The sequence below is a fragment of the Schistocerca americana genome, chromosome 4 (genome assembly GCF_021461395.2).
Source record: "Schistocerca americana isolate TAMUIC-IGC-003095 chromosome 4, iqSchAmer2.1, whole genome shotgun sequence".
Taxonomy (NCBI): domain Eukaryota; kingdom Metazoa; phylum Arthropoda; class Insecta; order Orthoptera; family Acrididae; genus Schistocerca; species Schistocerca americana.
The window spans coordinates 673,549,859-673,570,779 of NC_060122.1; the positions used below are offsets into that span (position 1 = coordinate 673,549,859).

Genomic DNA, 20,921 nt, shown 5'->3' on the forward strand with positions numbered 1-20,921 from the left:
TAGACAGTTTTTGGCTAAAAATGGCACGGTTCCGGTTGCCCTCGAATGTTACTCGCCTGACCTCGGTCCGTGCGACTATTTTTTTTTCCACGAGTGAAACTGGGTATGACTGCACACCGATTTAGCAACACTGGAGAAGTCAAGAAAAAAGCCGGGGAGGAGCTGTCAGCCATTTTTTTTCTTTTTTTTTTTTTTTTTTACTTTATTGTTATTTTAAAACCTGGACAAGTCAGGTAGGCTGGCAGCGGCACACTACGCCGCTCTTCAGCCATAGCGTTTTACAAGAGTATAAAACATGGTGAATGACAGTGAACAAAGTGACGGGCAAAAGAGAGAGGACACAGAGACATAAAAAAACACGGAGTCGTTCACATGTGACGATAACAACACTGAAAACACGTTGGCACGGCGCACAAAACACTGGTGAATCCGACGGCACAAGTGAACGTAGGAGTGGGACGGCGGACACCAAAAACACTATATGACGTCACACACACGAAGCACAAAAGGCGACGATCTCCGGCGCGCGAATGTTCACTATACGTGTGCGAGTCCGGGGACCTGCCAAGAGAGGAGGAGGAGGAAGGGGAGTGGGAGAGCGAGAGGGGAGAGCAGAGACGCCACGGGCAGGGGAGATAGGGGGAGGGAGGAAGGGGGAGAGGAAGCCCGGGGGAAGAGGGGGAAGGGAGGGGACAGGGAGATGGAAAAAGAAGGGAAGAGAAGAGAAGAGAGGGAGGGTGCCGAAAGGAAAGGACACGGGAAGTGGGGGGTGGGGCAGGGTCAAAGTTGATAGGAGGGGTAGATGGAGGGGACGAGGACATCATCAGGGAGAGGGAGCCGGCGGAAGCCACCTTGGGAGAGGGCATGGAGGGTGGAGAGATGGAGACCGGGTGGGACGTGCGAATACAGGCGCGGCAGCGGGCGGGGGTGGGAGAGGAGTGGGGAAACGAGCGGGTGAGGAGGATCAAGTTTACGTGAGGTGTACAGGATACGAATCCTTTCAAGGAAAAGGAGGAGGTGGGGGAAGGGGATGAGGTCATACAGGATCCGCGTGGGGGAGGGGAGACGGATGCGATAGGCAAGGCGGAGAGCATGGCGTTCAAGGATTTGGAGGGATTTATAGAAGGTAGGGGGGGCGGAGATCCAGGCTGGATGGGCGTAACAAAGGATAGGGCGGATGAGGGATTTATAGGTGTGGAGGATTGTGGAGGGGTCCAGACCCCACGTGCGGCCGGAAAGGAGCTTGAGGAGACGGAGTCGGGAACGTGCCTTGGCTTGGATTGTCTGGAGATGGGGAGTCCAGGAGAGGCGACGGTCGAGGGTGACGCCAAGGTACTTAAGGGTGGGAGTGAGGGCGATAGGACGGCCATAGACGGTGAGATAGAAATCAAGGAGGCGGAAGGAAGGGGTGGTTTTGCCTACAATGATCGCCTGGGTTTTGGAGGGATTGACCTTGAGCAACCACTGGTTGCACCAAGCGGTAAACCGGTCAAGATGGGATTGGAGAAGGCGTTGGGAGCGTTGCAGGGTGGGGGCAAGGGCGAGGAAGGCGGTGTCATCGGCAAACTGGAGGAGGTGGACGGGGGGCGATGGCGGCGGCATGTCCGCCGTGTACAAAAGGTACAGAAGGGGGGAGAGGACGGAGCCTTGGGGCACACCGGCGGAGGGGAAAAAGGTGTAGGAATCGGTGTTATGGATGGTGACATAGGAAGGACGGCGGGAGAGAAAGGAACCGATCAGACGGACGTAGTTAATGGTCAGCCATTTCTAAAGATGACTACAAATGTGTTTCGAGCAGTGGAAGCACCAGTGGGACAAGCTTATAATGGGGAGTATTTTGAAGGGGACTGTAAACAATTTGAAAAAATATAGTTGTTAAAAAATAGTTCCTGTTATTTTTGGGTACCCCTCGTATATGTACAATATACACTGAAGCGCCAAAAAACTGGTGTAGGCATGCATATTCAAATACAGGTACATGTAAACAGGCAGAGTACGGCGCTGCGGTCGGCAGCGCCTATGTCAGACAAGAAGTGTCTGGCGCAGTTGTTAGATCGGTTATTGCTGCTAGAATGGTTGGTTCTCAAGATTTAAGTGAATTTGAACGTCATATTATAGTCGGCGCTCGAGCGATGGGTCACAACATCTCCGAGGTAGTGATGAAGTGGGGATGTTCCCGTACGACCATTTAACGAGGGTACTATGAATATCAGGAATCCGATAAAATACCAAATCTCCGACGTCGCTGCAGCCGAGAAAAGGTCCTGCAAGAACGGGACCAACGACGGCTGAAAAGAATCGTTCAATGCGACAGAAGTGCAACCCTTCGACAGATTTCAATGCTGGGCCATCAGCAAGTGTCAGCGTGTGAACCATTGAATGAAACGTCATCGATATAGGCTTACAGAGCCGAAGCCCACTCTTGTGCCCTTAATGACTGCACGACACATAGCTTTACGCCTCGCCCGGGCCTGTCAACAAAGACATTGGAATGTTGATGACTGGAAACATGTTGTCTGATCGGACGAGTCTCGTGTCAAAATGTATCGAGCGGATGAATGCGTATAGGTATGGAGACAACCTCAAGAAGAATCCATGACCCTGCATGTCAGAAGGGGGTTGTTCAAGCTGGTGAAGGCTCTGTAATGGTGTGTGTTGTGTGCAGTTGGAGTGATATGGGAATCCTGATACGTCAACATACAACTCTGACAGGTGACACGTACGTAAGCATTCTGTCTGATCACCTGCATTCATTTACGTTCATTGGGCATTCCAACGGACTTGGGCAATTCCAGCAGGACAATGCGACACGCCACACGTCCAGAATTGCTGCAGAATGGCTCCAGGAACACTCTTCTGAGTTTAAACACGTCCGCTGGCCACCAAACTCTCCAGATATGAACATTATTGAGCATATCTGGTATGCCTTGCAACATACTGTTCAGAAGAGATCTCCACCCCTTCGTATTCTTACGGATTTATGGACAGCCCTGCAAGATTCATCGTGTCAGTTCCCTCCAGCACTACTTCAGACATTAGTCGAGTCCATACTATGTAGTGTTGCGGCACTTCGGCGTGCTCGCATGGGCCCTACACGATATTAGACAGGTGTACCAGTTTCTTTGACTCTTTAGTGTTTATGGCTTATCTGCATGGAAGCGAATCTGAGGGTAAAAAGCTAGTTATCCTATATTCATCTGACCGTAAATTTTCATTTCACTTCATTGACCCGCTGTTCAAATGGCTCTGAGTACTATGGGACTTAACATCTGAAGTCATCAGTCCCCTAGAACTTAGAACTACTTAAACCTAACTAACCTAAGACATCACACACATCCATGCCCGACACAGGATTCGAACCTGCGACCGTAGCGGTCGCGCGGTTCCAGACTGGAGCGCCTAGAACCACTCGGCCACACCGACCTACATTGACCCGCTGTATGTAGACTATAACTTTGCATTTCAATTTTAAGATTTTCTAATTTCTCTACCACATTCAGATTTCCTGCGTTCCACACTTCAACTCTAGTGTGTTACCCTTTCGTTGATCATTCAGTCTTTCTTTTGTGCTTATCTCCCCACTGGCATCCACCTCTCGGAGATCTGAATGGAGTCTAATATGGATTCTGTTCCCGGAGAGGAGATCATCATGACACTTTTTCAGTTACAGGCTACATGTCGTGTGTATACATATCTAGTGTTTTTAATTAATTGGTTTCCATTTCATTCCGCATCCTCATGCCGTTGATCAGTTCTGATCCCTCCGCCTGTATGGAACCTCTGTCAGTCCTCCACCCTATTTGGCGGAAGTCTTCGGCTGCCGTTGCTAATGATTATAATTAAAAGTCTGAGCAATGACTAGGATAGAACAATGACGCAGAAAGTTTTGATGACTAATCTAAGAACTTACTCCTAGACCACGGTGGCATGTTTAATATGCACCAGGAAATCCGCGAAAGAGAATAATTTCACTGAAATCGTTACAACTGTGTAATCTGTGAATCTTCATGCCAAAGTTTAATATCAAAAGTCTTTTTTTAAGTCACCAGTCTTCTGACACGTCTGCTGCAGTTCTTCCTCTTATCCTACCTCGTGGTAATTTTTTCATCTCGACATAGTTCTTGAGCTAAACATTCTCCACAACTTTTTTGCACGTTTTAGTTTGTACTATTTTTCCCTTCACCTATTTCTTCCTGTGTTAGGTTAACTACTTCCCGATGCCGTAACAGATGTATCAATGTCGTGTCCCTTGTTATTCATAGTGTCTTCTACATAACTCTATCGTCGCCTATTCTTTTTAGCATTTCATTTAAGTCCCTGACAGCTTAATTCTAACATTGTGAAATAACTATCCGTTTCAAACGCTTCCAGTTTCTTTTTCTTCAGATGTACGATGGTCCACCTTTCACTTACATGGATTGCTATGCTCCATATATACAGGCTAAGGAATTTATTCCTCAGTTCCACATCAATATCTGATATCCATGGAGCTCTTTCACTGAAGAAAACTTTCTTCGCCTGTGCCACTCTACATATGGTATCTTCCTTAGTTCGATCACTTTTCTATTTTTATTTCCTAGACAGGAGAATTCTTTCACTTCTTCTATTTAGAAATTCTCTGTTGAATAATCGCTTTCAGTGTTTAATTTTGCGACTTCTTTATTTTTATTACTTCGCGAAATAGTTGTCACAGTGTTGCTGCCAAGATGATTCTTCAGTCAGCATCGGCTAGCAACACTAATATCTTTGGAGGTTTAGTCTGCGAGGGTTGAAGGAAGCATTCTTTGAGGCATCTTCGGTGGTACGGACCAATCAGATGAGTTACAGTTCGTGGTCCACGCTTTTTCTTGGTCTCAGTTTTTTTTCGTTTTGGTACTGTGCTGTTGGCTGGTCTGGTATGGACGGAAGCAAGGTAGGAGGTTTTGGTGTCGATTCTGGTTTGTTACAGGGTTGTTGTTTGGTGAAATGTTTTATGTTACGGGGTTATCCGTAGGGATTACCTATCTGAAAATTTATTTCGTTAATCATTTGCTATAAATTGTGAGCTGCTCGCATTCCACCGTTAATTTTTCACTGATTCGCGTTGGGAAATTGCTGTGAATCCTGGGAGTGGACTTACGTTCCATGTTCCGCTGTTAATCCTTTGTATCTTGTGAAGTCAAAAGCCACGAGACTTCGTACAGAATCCGACTTTAGTCGCTTATTGGGAAGTGGTGGAGTCAATTCGGTCACTCTTCCTTTCAGTTTAGCTTATTAAATGCTTTGCATCCTATACGGAAACTTAGTTCAGATGATGAGAATGCACTTACATTTAAGTAACACGTGTTGTTTGTGGACTCGGAGGACCGTTGTTATTCTGCTCATTTCATTTAACAATTCACTTGTATGCAGTCATACATAAAATTTATCTCTTTATTTTGCCTTACCTGGTCATTTATTTATTGCTTAACTGCGTTAATGAGACTGATTCTTTGCGGCCATTACACGATCGCACAATGCAATATGTATCCTTTGATATACTGATTGATTCGTTCAACGGTTATCACATGGTACTTTCACATCAAAGAAAGCATTCTCTGTTCTGAACGTTACGTATACAGTTACTGTAAATAAGGTGAATGTGATGCTGGAAAAAATCTGCAGACGCGCTGTGCGTGCTTTTTCAAGTGCGTGCATTCAAAATTTCACATTTGACTGCTGTAATCACAGATCAGAATTCCATCACTACTGGACAGTGACCAACTACAAGTCGATTGCTAAAGGACATTCATTACTGCTGGAATCTTAGAGATAATTTTTCATGTTCGCTTGTGTTCAGTTATCTATTGCTGTGTGTACTAACTCCTGATGCGCTATTAAAATAAGCGTGAACTGCTCACATAACTTTCATTTCTCATGCTGTAGTCAGATTACGTTCATTAATCCATATCGAAGAGTGTTAAGAGTTATTTTAATAGTAATCCAGCTCTAAACAGAGCAGTCATTATACACACTATTTCATCGTCCCTAAATCTGCTGTTGAGCAAGTTACTATTCTCCTTTCTACTACTCTTTATTTTTGCTTTGTTTGTTCTTAACCATATTCTGTGCTACTTACACTGTACATTTCTTTCAAGAAGTCTTCTGAGTCTTTAGATCCTGCGAGAAGGGCTGTGTTGCCAGTGAATCTTGGCACTGATATCTGTTCCTCCTGAACTTTCATTCCACTTCTGAAATTTTCTATCACTTTCGTTATTACATAGTCGTCCTACAGGTCGAACAATAACGGCAATAATTGGCATTTCTGCCTTACAGCCTTCTCAACATGATTTTCTTTGTTGACCTTCCTCTTTTTATTATTCCCTCTTTTGGCTTTGAAGATGATGCAGATTATTCGTCTGTCTCTCTAGATCCAGTCTTCCACGGGTTGTGAACGCCTTAGCCCGCCTCAAGTTATCGAAGCCTAAGTTGGGTCCACAAATTCCAGGAAGATATACTGATGTATCCTGATATTTTTTTCAATTCACTTTCCTGTCGGAATTGCTTCTCTGGTAGCCTTCTCTGTTTAAAAATGAATAATATACTAGGAACTGAATAGATGTTGGGACAGCAATTGTGAGCGAAGCTGCACGTACCTTGTCGTACACAGCAAAGCTTGTTTTTGTGTAGTCTGTTTAATCTGAATAGGAAATGTCGTTTATCGACTAATAAAGTCATAAGAAGATCAAAACAAATTAGAAAACGATTTAGAAAAGATATCTGAATGGTGCGAAAGTTGTTAGTTCACCCTAAATAACGAAAGACGTGAGGTCATCCACATGAGTGCTAAAAGGAATTCGTTAAAAATCGGTAACACGATAAATTAGTCTAGTCTAAAGGCCGTAAATTTATCTAAATACCTACAGTTACGAACAACTTAAATTGGAACACATCGAAAATGTTGTGTGGAAGGCTAACCAAAGACTGCGTTTTATTGGCAGCACACTTAGAAAATGTAACAGATCTACTAAGGATACTGCCTACACTACGATTGTCCGTCCTCTTTTATAATACTGCTGTGCGGTGTGGGATCCTTACCAGACAGGACTGACGGAGTACATCGAAAAAGTTCAAAGAAGGGCAGCACGTTTTGTATTATCGCGAAATATGGAGGAGAGTGTCACTGAAATGATACAGGTTTTGGGCTGGACATCATTAAAAGAAAGGCGTTTTTCGTTGTGACGGAATCTTCTCACGAAATTGCAATCACCAACTTTCCCCTCCGAATCCGAAAATATTTTGTTGACACCGACCTACATAGGGAGAAACGATCACCACGATAAAATAAGGGAAATCAGAGCTCGTACGGAAAGATATGGGTGTTCGTTCTTTCCGCGCGTTATACGACTTTGGAATAATAGAGAATTGTGAAAGTGGTTTTATGAGCCCTCTGCCAGGCACTTGAATGTGATTTGCAGAGTATCAGTGTAGATGTACATGTAGATATTTTAATTACAATTCTGTCATTTAATAGGACCAACTATTTCTACAATAGACAAGGTATTGTTATGGCGTCTCATTGATGCGTTATCGCGTATAATGAGGGTGTCCGGATTACGCCATGCGATATGCAAAGGTTAGCCACAACCGTTGCTTCGGCCACACTGATGGAATAAAAAAAGATGCTTCAGCAGCATGCAGTACCTGTATATGACTGCCATTCTTACACAAAATTTCAGGAAATGGCAGGAACATTGAGTGATTACTGACAAAAGATGCGTAGATTGTTTGTTTATGACTATATACATAGCAATACAAATGTTATTGTAATTTCTCAACATAAATTTTTACAGAACAAATGTAGATCCTTGTAGATTATGCACTTTTTGCTTTGTTTTATTGACGATCGCTGTTGAATTTTTATAAATGAATAAAAGCGTGATTAAACTTACTTAACATATTCAGAGGTATCACTTTCTACAACAGTCACATACAAAGCAGTGTTTTCCTGCAGCTAAAGTTTATGCACTAGTCTCTTATGTGAAAAGAAAAAAATGAGATTACGCTGGTCCTTCGAACCGAGTCGTTGAAGATTCAGATCGCGTTTGAGATATGTCTGCATGAGAACAGGATGCATAAAAAGTATGTCTTTGACAAACATTCGTACTCTGCGCTGCCTCGTGCTCGACTTCTAAACTAAACTTCTATACATGTCGAGGTACTTGTTGATAGAGGAAAGAATACATGGAAAATACACTGGCTGCAAATAGAGGAGATGGGTCTGTAAATGATTTTCCGGATGCCTTTCTTAGCTTTTTGAAGTTTGAGGTGAATTTGAGCACGTTGTCTGCCACCATTATGTTGACGAAGCAGGCCACCTTATCTGATAACTTACTCTTATCACTATGCTCCTATTGTAACATGTTGTGGAACACGTATCTATAAGTTCATTTATAGCACCTGAAGTCGTGATGTCGTTTTGATGACCATGGAATATATAAACCATTACTTGACATTGAACTTTTTAGCTGAGGCAGTCCTTGTCTCTAAACTCGTATAGCCACCAGAATGAAGACAAGGGCAGCGAACAAGAGCGAGCCTGCAACACAAGAAAAGTGTTTCAGTTTCAAAAATATTATTGGCCTCAGTGTGTCAAGATGAGCTACAAACAAGATGAGAACCCTTGCGACTGATTGGGGAGCACATCATGAGAAATGTGAGTCGTTTAGACATTCGCCCTGGTGTTATCTTTGTCCTAATGCTCAGGTTATTTGCTTTGTTTTATCTATTGATCTTTAGCTTACGCCAGACCGCTATCTAATTCGTATAGCTAATACAGAAATTTGACTTCTTATAAAGTACTACTGTTATAGTGTGTTTTTTTTTTCACGTAGCTAATCCCAATATCATAGGGAAAGGACTTAACAGCGCTTTCCAATACTATATTGTGAAAGTGGAAGGAGGTCATATGTGCGGTCATTCAGTTTTAGTTGATTTTCATTTCAAGTTTACATCATCTTGTTCTATGTGCAGCTGCTAGTTTCGACAAAAATAAGGGCACAAAAATACTTATGACTTAACAAAAAAAAAGGGAAGTCTAACTTTCCATGTTTATTTGCACTTTCTAAATATACGCATTCCAAATTACAGGTTTCGATGAGTGTCCTAAACTATCTTAAGCTTCTGTAAGAGACTGTAAAAAAGCAAAGAAGTTCTACTTGTTACTAATGTAGGAATTAAAGCAACAAAACTGTAGTATTTCCTAAATGAAGAAGCGGAATGACCAGATAAGCCCTTAGTAATAAATGTAGTTTATTAAACAGTTATCATGCCAAAGAACCACAAAAGAAAATTGGTAAATATTTTGAGATATGTACGAATGTTGTGAATCTTGAGAAGCTACAATGAGAGAATAATAATAACGTTTGACGCCACGGTAGTTATTCTCAACAGCAGTCAACCAAGTCATACAAATAGTTGGAATTAAGTATGGGTTGGAATATGAAATGGAACGATAACATTGACTCAGTGAAGTCGTGGAATTCTTTTGAGGTTAGAGTAGGCCTACATGATAACGGACTGCGTTTTGCCTGCAGCAGCACACGGCAGCCTGGGGAGTTACCGTGCAGCGTACATTTTGCAAATCATCTAGCCTATTTACCTCCCATCGTACTTTTACAACTATAGTAAGCACAAATACCTAAATCGTTCAGCGTGTGCTACGTTAGTGATTGCCTTCTTCTAGCTTGTTTCTTGCTTTCTTATTTTCGGTTTTTTAGCCCAGAATGCCCAACTTCAGTAGTCTTCATTCTCTTTAGGGGCTTACCTAATCATACATTGCTCGGTATTGATGTTGTGTGGGACTGTAGGGGGTATTTGATGGCTGTTGACAAAACAGCTGCAAGGTGCTTTGGCTGTTTCTGATAGGCTGCAAGCTATATCTCTGGGTCGCAGCCTTGGCGAGGCATCACGGCATGTGCGACGGCGTCACATGGGATCATTTCTGCCGTGCCATCTGCAACTGATGGCTCTCTTGCCCTGCTCCATGGACAGTCAACGGGCTGTTCATGTTATGTGTCCCTGGGCGGAAGGGATTGGCCATATTACACTCCCTGTATGTTCCAATCTAAATAGGAGCCATAGCCTGTTGCCGAAAAGACAGTTGGAGCTGTCTTATCTGTTGACAATGATTATGTTTTTAGAAGATTGGGCGGTCCACCACGAGACCAGTTATAAAGCCACTCAGAATGCTGTCACCTCCAAGGTTTGGTTTTCAGCAACCGCTGCTCGACTCGCTGCGGCTCACTTCTTTACCGTCGCTCGCGCACGCCGACGCCACTAGCCCAACGCCCTGGCTGGACGGAAAGGGAAGCAGATTGCAGCCGCACTGGAAATTCTCATCCATGCGATGGGGAACAACAGCGGCCGACAACGGCAGCCAAAGCGCAAGCGCACTCGGCAGAACAGCAAGATTCTGCAGTGCTGCAAGTGCCAGCAGCTGGGGCATGCTGCGCGTGATTGCAAGAACGTCGTCGCGTGCTTGAAGTGCGCGGCGGCACACGACAGCCGGAGTTGCGCGAAGCCACGTGGGGCGGCCAGCAGCTGCGCGAACTGCGGCGGGTCACACGCCGCCAACTCGCGTAGCTGCAGCTACCTCAGGGAGTCACGCCGTCAGCCCGCCGCACCACGCCCTGCGGCCGTGTCAAGCGCCACGACGGCTGCCCTGTCCCCCCGCTCCGGCTAGGGGTGCGAGCTGCGCCGACACGAAGCAGAAGCCGCCACTGACGACGCCACGGCCGGCCTCCAAGCCGCCTTTGCGGCAGAACGGGCCGAGCTCAAAGAAGAACTCGCCGCAGTTCATCGTCAGCTCCAGCAGCTGCGTTAGGAGCTGCGAGTTCTGAACAAGAAGATGGTGCCCGCCCCCGCGCCCGCCTCCCCTGCGGTGCGCCCGGTTGGGGTGGACGCCGTCACGCAGACGGACCTTCCGTCGCAGAAGGACGTGGCCACTCAAACGGACGTCGCCCTGGAACCTGTAGCTATACAGGAGACCGGGGAGACGCCCATGGACGTGGCACCGTCCTCCCCGTCCCCAACTCCAGGCGGGAAGGCAACACAGAAGGGGAAGCAAGAAGAGGATGGCAAACTTTGCACGGACATCATACCCTTTCCGGACAGCACGAACATGCCAAACGTGCTGAAGAAGATTGCCACCATGTTATGGGATGGGCACTACAACGCCCAAACGAACCCGTACCTCTTCGCTCAGGTGGAAAGGGAACGGAAGCCGTCGCTCCCACACAGGCCGTTCGAGCTACGTGGCGGGCATCGGGCAATTCTGCTCGAGTTCGTTACCAAGAAAGACCTCAACACCATCAACGCGAACCCGGTCTTCACGCCGCGCGACTGGGAATACATCCTAGAGGACGCAGTCGTGCGGCTGAGGAATGAGGTTCGTGACGGCGCGAGGAAGCTGTCCGCAGACCTGCAGACAGCACTGCAGAACGTCTCGCGCGAGACAAAGAAGATCCAAAACACCAAAGTCCACTAGTAGGCCTGCATGCTAGTAGCCAGGACAGACACCGGACAACGAGAGGACACACCATACAGTGAGGCCACGTCATCATCGCATCGTCAGGAACAGGAGGAAAGACTGTAATAAGTCAAAACTCCTACACCTCGGGCCAAGGCCAAGGCCCGTCTGTAGAGCGCCAGCGTCAGCAAATAACTGGACGAGAAGGTTCTTGAGGTGCACTTTATCCAGCTGACCGATGTGAATTTGACTTGATTTATTGATATCCGGTATGTAATATCGATAGGAGAAGAAGACACCTAGGAAAATTATTAACTTCAAAGTATATAGATTGCTAGAAATTTACTCTAAGTGAAAGACTCTCTGGGACACTGTTCTAAAGTCTCATATGAAGAAAGACCAAGTCTAGAGTCAGAGACAGTGGCAGTCTACAACTGTTCCATTCACTCAGATTATAACGTTTTCCGACCAAAAGAAATAGTACCAAAAACGGCCAAGCCTCAGAGACGTTGGCTCCTCGTCTGGAACACGACGAGAACTACCTTGTGTCTATTCTCTCCTCCAGTTTCAATGTCATACCCCCCTCCTCCCCTCCCCACCTCCTCCGGGGAGAAGGATTACTTCGACTGGTGTTTGATGATCTCTTGACACATCCCAATCCCAGCATCTTGTTTTCTATTACATCTTGTGATCTCGATTCCCTGAGTAGCGCTGGTTCAGTGAGTTAAACTATCTCGAGTGTCTGGTTTATACTCTGGATTCCAGGCAGTGTAAGCAATAACTCAACATTCACTTGGATAGTCCCCAAAACACTGTGAGAATTTCTTTATTTTACGGTTCCAGCAGCTGATCTCCAGCTATCAACTGTCAATACAGAGCATGTATGCCAATTATTGAATTTGTGTATTTTTCTTATGTTCGACTATTACCCCTCAACTAACAGAACGCAGCGTACACGCGTGCACAATTTCAAAGTTTGTGCCTTATGCCTGGACGCTTCGTCAAGGCACGCTGGAGCCTCTTCAAGTGTCCACGCTTCTGTATATTATTCAAAGAATTGGTTTCCTTTCGATAGTATGTTATTACTAACTGTGACTGGTGTTGGCTCTCGTCTGAGGAACTAGGCGGCTGCTGAAGCTGCTGTGTGCATGTGGCTACAAGTCATGACTTACTTCAACACCAATGTAAAGATGTGCTGTGTTTTCTGAAATATCTATATAACAACAAACAGATGATACGCTCGTTTGATTCAAATATCAGACAAGTCGAAATTGAAGGCTTCAATGCAGCCATGCCCAATGATAGTAGAACACGTGATTAAATAGATTTTTTTAAACATTAGATGGTCCATACGAAGACCTTTTCATTCAGTGACTATCCGTCTTAAAAAAGCGCACATCGTTAATTGACCGTACACAAGCTACTCTATAAAAGACAGATCATAGGACTTGATGGATAGATTTTAGATGCAATGTCGGTTGCACAAAAGCGTAGATCCCTTTTTCTCTTGTTGTAGATCTCTTCTGCGTGACTGGGTAATCAGCTAGCTATTCCAGGCTTTGAGGATGGATGTGGGCTAAATTCACGTTAGTACTGATTACATCACTGAAAGTCAGTGAATTACAAGTTTACGAAATACGTTTGGGTTCGCAGATGATTGGTTTTTTAAATTATTTTTGGCGCTACCGAAGGAATTACATTAATAAATTAGACACTAAAATTAGTAGATGAGTTTTGTTATTTGAGCAGGAGAATAAGAGACGATAGTGAAAGTAGAGAGGGCACAAAATGTAGACCGGCAACAGCATTTCTCGAAAAAGAAATTTTTTAACATCCTGACTATCTCCCGCAATACGGCGAAGATCTGTTGTGCTATTTGTTTTTACAGCAGGACATCATCGATTGTCACCCGCGGCACGCTGACAGCACAGAGGTACGTTGACGACGTTCTACGCCCCGTTTTGTTGACCTTTATGGCAAGCCATCCTGGGCTTACATTTCCGCAAGATAAAGCCCGCTCGTACACTGCAAGAGTTTCTATTGCTTGTCTTCGTGCTTGCCAAACCGTACCGTGGCTTCTCGCTTCCCACGCCCGGGTTCCTGGGTTCGATTCCCGGCGGGGTCAGGGATTTTCTCTGCCTCGTGATGGCTGGGTGTTGTGTGCTGTCCTTAGGTTAGTTAGGTTTAAGTAGTTCTAAGTTCTAGGGGACTGATGACCATAGATGTTAAGTCCCATAGTGCTCAGAGCCATTTTTTTCGTACCGTGGCCAACAAAGTCAAAAGATCACTACCCAACTGAGCACGTTTGAAGCGTTATGGACAGGGACCTCGCATCAGCTCATGATTTTGGTGATCTAGTGCGCCAGCTGGACAGAATAATTTTGCATGCTATCCCTCAGAAGTTCATCCAACAACTCTTTCAGTCAATGCCAAGCAGAATAACTGCTTGCAAAAGTTCCTGAGGTGGAGCAACGAATTATTGATTTGCTCAATTTGTGAAACTCTTTCTCCTGAATAAATTATCCATTTTTTTTCAAATTGTAATCATTTGTTTGTCTGTACATGTACATCACATCTACCGACATCCGTCCCATTCGGTTAATTCCTTTATGGGACGTCGTTTTTCTTGCCTTAGAGTGTATGTTAATGCGTCCCTCCACGAAACTGCGTAAACGTATAAAGAATAAAATAAATATATACCCGTCTCCTCCATTAGCTGAGTGCTCAGTGCGTCTGACTGCCGTATAGCAAGCCCGAGTTCAATTCCCGGCCGGATCGGAGCTTTTCTCCGGTTGGGGACTCAGTCCTCTATTGCCTCCCTCATTATTTCTTCATCATTGACACGCAGGTCGCCCATCGTGCCGTCAACTGAAAAGACTCCCAACTCGGTGGCCGAACTTCCTCAGATGGGGACTCCAGGGCATCAATACCAGACGGTCATTTCATTTTTTCCGGGAATATACAAGGAAAAACAAATTATTACTGTAATAACATATTAATTTCTGTTTTGTTATTCTTTGTGAATTAATCCATGTAATTAAAATCAACGTAATGATGATTGGTCACAGACTTTTTCTAAAGAGGCAAAAATGGTTCAAATGGATCTGAGCACTATGGGACTTAACATCTATGGTCATCAGTCCCCTAGAACTTAGAACTACTTAAACCTAACTAACCTAAGGACAGCACACAACACCCAGCCATCAGGAGGCAGAGAAAATCCCTGACCCCGCCGGGAATCGAACCCGGGAACCCGGGCGTGGGAAGCGAGAACGCTACCGGACGACCACGAGAAGCGAGCTCTAAAGAGGCAAGAAACTTTGTGTATCTTTCTCTCTAAAACAAACGAATTGTTGTACATCATTTATTCTCGCCATACTTAGATGTCTTTTATCGTCTGTCTGTTGTAACGTAAGCATCCATGTTTCTGAATACTGTAATTTTGTCTTAAATAGAGCGTTCTGTTATGACTGTATGTGTGGCATTCATTTAAAATATTAGACCTGGTTATGTCGCATGTGATTAACCATAATTTTGCAAGAATTTTTGGATTTTCTCGGAGACCGTAGAGAAAGAATTGATGACGAGTTGTTCGAGGGTATAACGACCGAATCCATTACTTGTTTCTTCGTTATTTAGAAGGTGGGGCGCTTAAATCCGGACAAATTTGAATTTCTCGCCATATCGTAGTTCCGCTGTAGGTCGCTTTTGGCGTTCTTGAAAGCCATTAGTATTTAGTAAACAGTCAGAAGCCCAAAATGGCCGAGATGTTACGGACAAGTGCGGAGTACAACCGAAGAGCCGCGATTATGAAAGGTCTTCGCGCTGGGCGTTAGCCCACTGAAATAGTTCGATTCTTCGATTACCCGATGTTAACTGTTTACGATATTGTGACCAAGTACAATGCTTCGGAGAAGCCTGGGGAAGGTTCCAGTAACCCGGCGAGGAAACCTCTTTCAAGGAAACGCGTGTCACGAACTGCAGTAGTCATCGAAAACGCTCAGACGCTCATTTCGGAGAACCCGGGGCAATAGCAGAGGAAACTGGCATCAGTATTGAATGTTAGCAAGCGCACATTGCGTCGGACGGCAGAGGAGGACCTCATACGAGCCATTTAGTTAAAAACTGGCTCTCGAATAAAGCTTACATGTTCTGGTCAAAGGAATTCTGGCCCCCGAATAGCCCGGACCTGAAACCCCTTGACGATCGTAGTCGAAAGAGTTATCAACGAAACGAGGCATCCTAACGTCGCATCTCTACGCGCCGCTATCTGAGCAACATTCACAAATATGGACAGCGATGTTGAGTGCGTGCGATCGCTTCAGGACAAGATCGGAGGCGGTCATTGCGGCTGAAGGGGGTTACATTTAGTAATTTACTCTTGAAAGATACCACTACTTATATGTAAAACGATTTTCTTTTCATTTGTACTTTGCTTTAATAAATTTGCTTTTTTTTAAAAAAAATTTCATTTGTCCGCACCCTGTACAGTGTATCACTAAAGAGAACTCCCCCGAGATTAATTTCCTGATCATTTCTTTGAGTTCTTTGCGCATATTTTACACGTAAGAATATTTTTTAGGTTGATCGGTTAGTTGCAGTCGCTTCACTGGCTTAATGTGTCGTGCCTAAACAAAATCAACAGTTGACAACCTGAAATATTACGTGAATGCGTAAGTATCATTTTTAACAGCAATCATGGATTCTATTTAACTAGAATTTGGATCAGTTTTGAAGTACTTGGACGTTTCTTTCGCTAGTCACGGTGTTACATTGTAAGCAATATTTTAATAATCATATTGTATAATTTCCGTGACATACTGGAAAAATTATCGTTTAAAATATCGCAGGCAGTTCTGTAGTAAATTCAAGAGTGGAACGCTTCAGGTGCTACAGGAGAATGTTGAAGAGTTGATGGGTAGATTAGGTAACTAACGAGAAGGTACTGAATCAAAGAGGGGAAAAAAGAAACTTATGGCACAACTAGACTAAAAGAAGGGACCGACTGACAGGACACATCCTGAGCCATCAAGTAGTCGCCGATTTGGTAATGAATAGAATTTTGGGGGTAAAAACTATTGAGGGAAATTAAGGGTTCATTACGTTAAAATGGTTCGAATGGCTCTGAGCACTATGGGACTCAACTGCTGAGGTCATTAGTCCCCTAGAACTTAGAACTAGTTAAACCTAACTAACCTAAGGACATCACAAACATCCATGCCCGAGGCAGGATTCGAACCTGCGACCGTAGCGGTCTTGCGGTTCCAGACTGCAGCGCCTTTAACCGCACGGCCACTTCGGCCGGCTTCATTACGTTAAGCCAGTTCGGTTGGATGTAGGCTGCAGTAGTTATACGGAGATGAAGAGGCTTGCACTGGATAGAGTAACGTGGAGAGCTGTATCAACCGATTCTTCAGGTTGAAGACCGAAAAACAATAACGACTTATGACAATCACACACTGTGTTTCAACTGATAAATGCTATCGGAAGCTTTCTCTGCAGTGATTGATGCCACACCAATTGGAACAGACTCCCGAATTACGCCAGCCACTTGGATGTTCTGCATTGTTACTTATTATACTGCCTGATCCATATGCATACCCGAAACCCTTTAGACATATGATAACAGGTCGCTTCGTCTCACCGACGTAAACAAGATTGCAGTATAGGCTAACCTCAACCTCGTGTACTATGCAGCTTGTCGATCACAGGAGCAGTAGTGTGAAAGTTACGGCTTCCTTCCATTTCTCGGAAATGGAGGTGACTGCTCTACTAATTCAGCTACTACTTCAAAAAGTGCCATCCATAAGCGTTGCAAAAGGCATCAGGTCAGATATCTGCTGTGCTAGTACCATTTACTCGCGTTTTTAGTACATTCATATTATTCCTAAAGAACGTTTGCCTTTATACTCACATATTTTATCTAATTTTGCCAACACGTTTCTTATGTAATATATATATGTAAGGAATACTAACACGGTCATTGCCTCATTCCAGTGGCGCACGGGTAGGATACCCAAAGCACTAGTTTCATAGGTGATATCTATCTTTGGCAGAAAAAGTTATTGTTGGTAACTTCAAAGTTAAGACTGCAAACCTATTCTGAAGTCTCCATCGTATATTCGCGGGTGGGCGTTAAGGGGAACAAAAGAAAGATTAGTCAAAAAATGGAAGCGAAGTGTTTCCGCGTTCCATTCGCGAACAGAAGAGGAAAACAGTTGCTCGTTCCTCTCTTTTAAAAGACAACCCTGTATCACTTCGTCAAATACGCCAGAGATGTCAGACCGGCTGTTTCGCGTATCTTGCTGATGTTTTAGTATTTAGTTCGGAGACTGATTTGATGCTGCTCTCTTCCCTCCACTACGAAACCGACGATTCCTTAATGTCTCAGGATATGTGTTATGAACAATATGTTCTTTAAGACAACCTGTGCCATAAATTTCTTTTCTAACCATTTCGGTTCACTGTTTCCACTTTCGATCAACCTGTCTGATTTTCAGTGTTATTCTGCAGCATCACATTTTAAAAGCTTCTTGTCTGGACTGCTAGTAGTTCAGGTTTCGCTGCATATAGACGGCCATAAGGGTCAGCGTAAGCAGTTAAAGAAGTTTTTGTGTGGGGAAGGAAATCTTGGAGAGTCAATCGAAGGATATATCTCACTTTCTGGGATTGATGACGGGCGGTGTATGACCCTTACCTTTAAACTGACCATTGTTAATGACACCAAGCGCCGACGAATTGTCGACGACTTCCGTTTCTTCGGGCCAGTCTTCCTTGATGAAATCGGCCGCCCTCTCGGCCAACATGACGATGGACGAGATGGGGTTGGAGTTGGGTATGTACGGGAAGACGGAAGCGTCGACGACGCGCAGCCCAGCCACGCCGTGCACCCGGAAGCGCGGGTCTACGACGGCGGAGTCGTCGGTGGCGGGCCCCATCTTGCAGGTGCCTCCCTGGTGGTTCTCGGCGCCGGTGCTGTAGCGCACCACGCACGCCCAGTACTCGTCTGACGCGAACTCGTAGTCCTCGCAGCCGGCCGTCACCGTCGTGTCCAGCTCGAAGCCCCAGCGTTGCATCGCCTCCGTCCGTGTCATGTTGATCACCAGTTTGATGCCCTCGACCAGTATGTCTACATCGATCTGCTCAGAGAGGTAGTTGGGTCGGAAAATCGGGTAGTCGAGAGGGTCGGTGCTGCGTAGTTTCATATAACCTTTACTGCGTGGCATGATGTTAGTAGGTCGCGCATCGATGTAACGGCGACCGCAGTCGACGCCCACGTCACCGCTGGAGCATTCTTCTGGCAGACCCGAGCGGGAGCAAGCTGCATTGAAGCCGTCAAAGAAGATCTGCAGGTCGGGCACGCCGTCGGTGGCGTACTTCGAAAGCATGAAGCCTGTCGTCTGTGTCAGACCTGTACCTGACATGGGGCCAGTGCGGTTGCTGATGAAGTCTTGCAGCACCTCTGTGGTCAGTGTCTGGTAGGATGTATCATTTATGAAAAAGGCCACGAAACCAGATACGTGATTGTGCAGATTCTGGCCGACAGACAAGTTCTTCAGCACTGTGATGCCCAAGTCCTCGAGGTCCGCCTGTGGCCCGACACCAGAAAGCATTAGTATCTGTGGAGATCCGATGGCTCCTGCGCTTAGGATCACTTCCTTATTGGCCATTACTGTATGCAGGTTGTTCTCACTATCCAGAAATTCTACGCCAGTCGCTGTCAAAGTTTCAGGGTCGATAAGAACTCTGGTCACATGTGCGTTTATACCAGTGTAAAGTTTGGGATTACTGGCAGCAGCGGGCCTGAGATACAGCCTGGGTGTACTACCTCGGAGACTGTCTTTCACCATCATCTGTGCTATGGCGACACCCGTTTGGTTGCTGCCACAGAGGTCTCCCGTGCGGTAGCCGAGCTCTATTCCCGCCTCCACGATGGTCTCAGAGAGCAGCGGGTGGCTGGCGAAGTGCTGCACCACGAGTGGTCCTTCTGTGCCGTGGTACCCTTCCTCCAGTTGGTCGGCCTCCAGGTTGTTCTCCGCTTTAATAAAGTACGGCAGCACGTCATCGTAGCCCCAGCCTTCGTTGCCAGCTGCTTCCCACCCGTCGTAGATGCTGCGGTGTGCCCTGGTGTACATCATGCCTTGCATGCTGCCAGTTCCAGAGACCATCTTGCCTCGCGGCCAGCTGCAGACGCCTCCTGTACTGAGGCACGCCTGCTCCTGCACGTCGGTCGTGTAGTTCCAGTCAAGCACCGTGTTCTCCGCTGCGACTGCGAATGCCTGCAGAAAATAAAAGGTGATGCAGTTTGTTTATTACGCTCCGCTCTAACGCAAAACTCCATAAAAAGTAGCTATTTTAAAAATCTGTATGGACTTATTAAGTTGAACACGTAGAAAACGACACACACTCTCTCTCTTGCCGGCCAGTGTGGCCATGCGGTTCTAGGCGCTTCAGTCTGGAACCGCGTGACCACTACGGTCGCAGGTTCGAATCCTGCCTCGGGCATGGGTGTGTGTGATGTCCTTAGGTTAGTTAGGTTTAATTAGTTCTAAGTTCTAGGCGACTGATGACCTCAGAAGTTAAGTCGCATAGTGCTCAGAGCCATTTTTTTTCTCTCTCTCTTCATACTACACTCTGAAGATTCGACAGAAAGTGGCCAGGTAGATTTCGGTTCCCTCGAGTCCTAAAAGATTTTCGAACTTGTACTAAATGTCAACTGATAACAAAGACACGATCGTAAATGAGCAATTTTAAATACTGTACTGGTTCGCAGGATTCTTGACCGTTATAGGACAGGCAGTTCTTCTGATGTACTGGTGCTTATCAAGAAGAAAGTTAACTTCAGTTAAAGAGATAAGCATGAGTATTAGAGCCGCTCATGTATTCAGTACATCAGGTTATTAATTTAAAGGGGGCACCCTTAACGTTTGATAAACAAGATCAAGAAACAAGAAGTGTTAGCATTTCATTATGAAGTTGACATAATTTTCTGTCTACCGATACCTTGAATCAACTGTAAACAAAACAATGCCCTTCTTTTAAAATCATTCGTGAACTTCGAAAATCGAGAGTATAATGATATGATACTTGCTAAAGTCTGTTGCGGAACTTTATACGAAAACAAAATGAAGACCCCCTGCCCAACCATTGTTTGCAAGTGCAGCTTTATTGGCTTCCATTGCCATATAAACATTGGTTAATACGGCAGAATATGCACTGTGCCGTTTGACTTCGGATTTTGCACGTTTCTCGTCTTTTTTGTGAAAATTTCTACAGGAAACTTGCAAGTTACGAGTTTTAATAATATATTCGCCTCTCCGTTTATTTCCACTTGAAGAAAGACTTGCATCTCTGCCTTCACCTGTCCATGAAACACAAACGGCGTCGTATTTTTTGTTCACCTTGCAAATTAGACGAATGTCCAAAAGTTGTG

At 45.2% G+C, this 20,921-nt stretch overlaps 1 protein-coding gene across 1 annotated transcript in view; it reads right to left on the reverse strand.

Annotated features, from left to right (window-relative positions):
- Nucleotides 1-18,144: 18,144 nt before the first annotated feature.
- Nucleotides 18,145-20,921, reverse strand: part of LOC124613702 (glucose dehydrogenase [FAD, quinone]-like) — a 40,548-nt gene continuing 37,771 nt past the window's right edge. The window contains exon 3 of the mRNA XM_047142420.1: nt 18,145-19,767. Coding sequence (XP_046998376.1) covers nt 18,145-19,767 — 1,623 coding nt within the window. The remainder of the gene's footprint in view (nt 19,768-20,921) is intronic.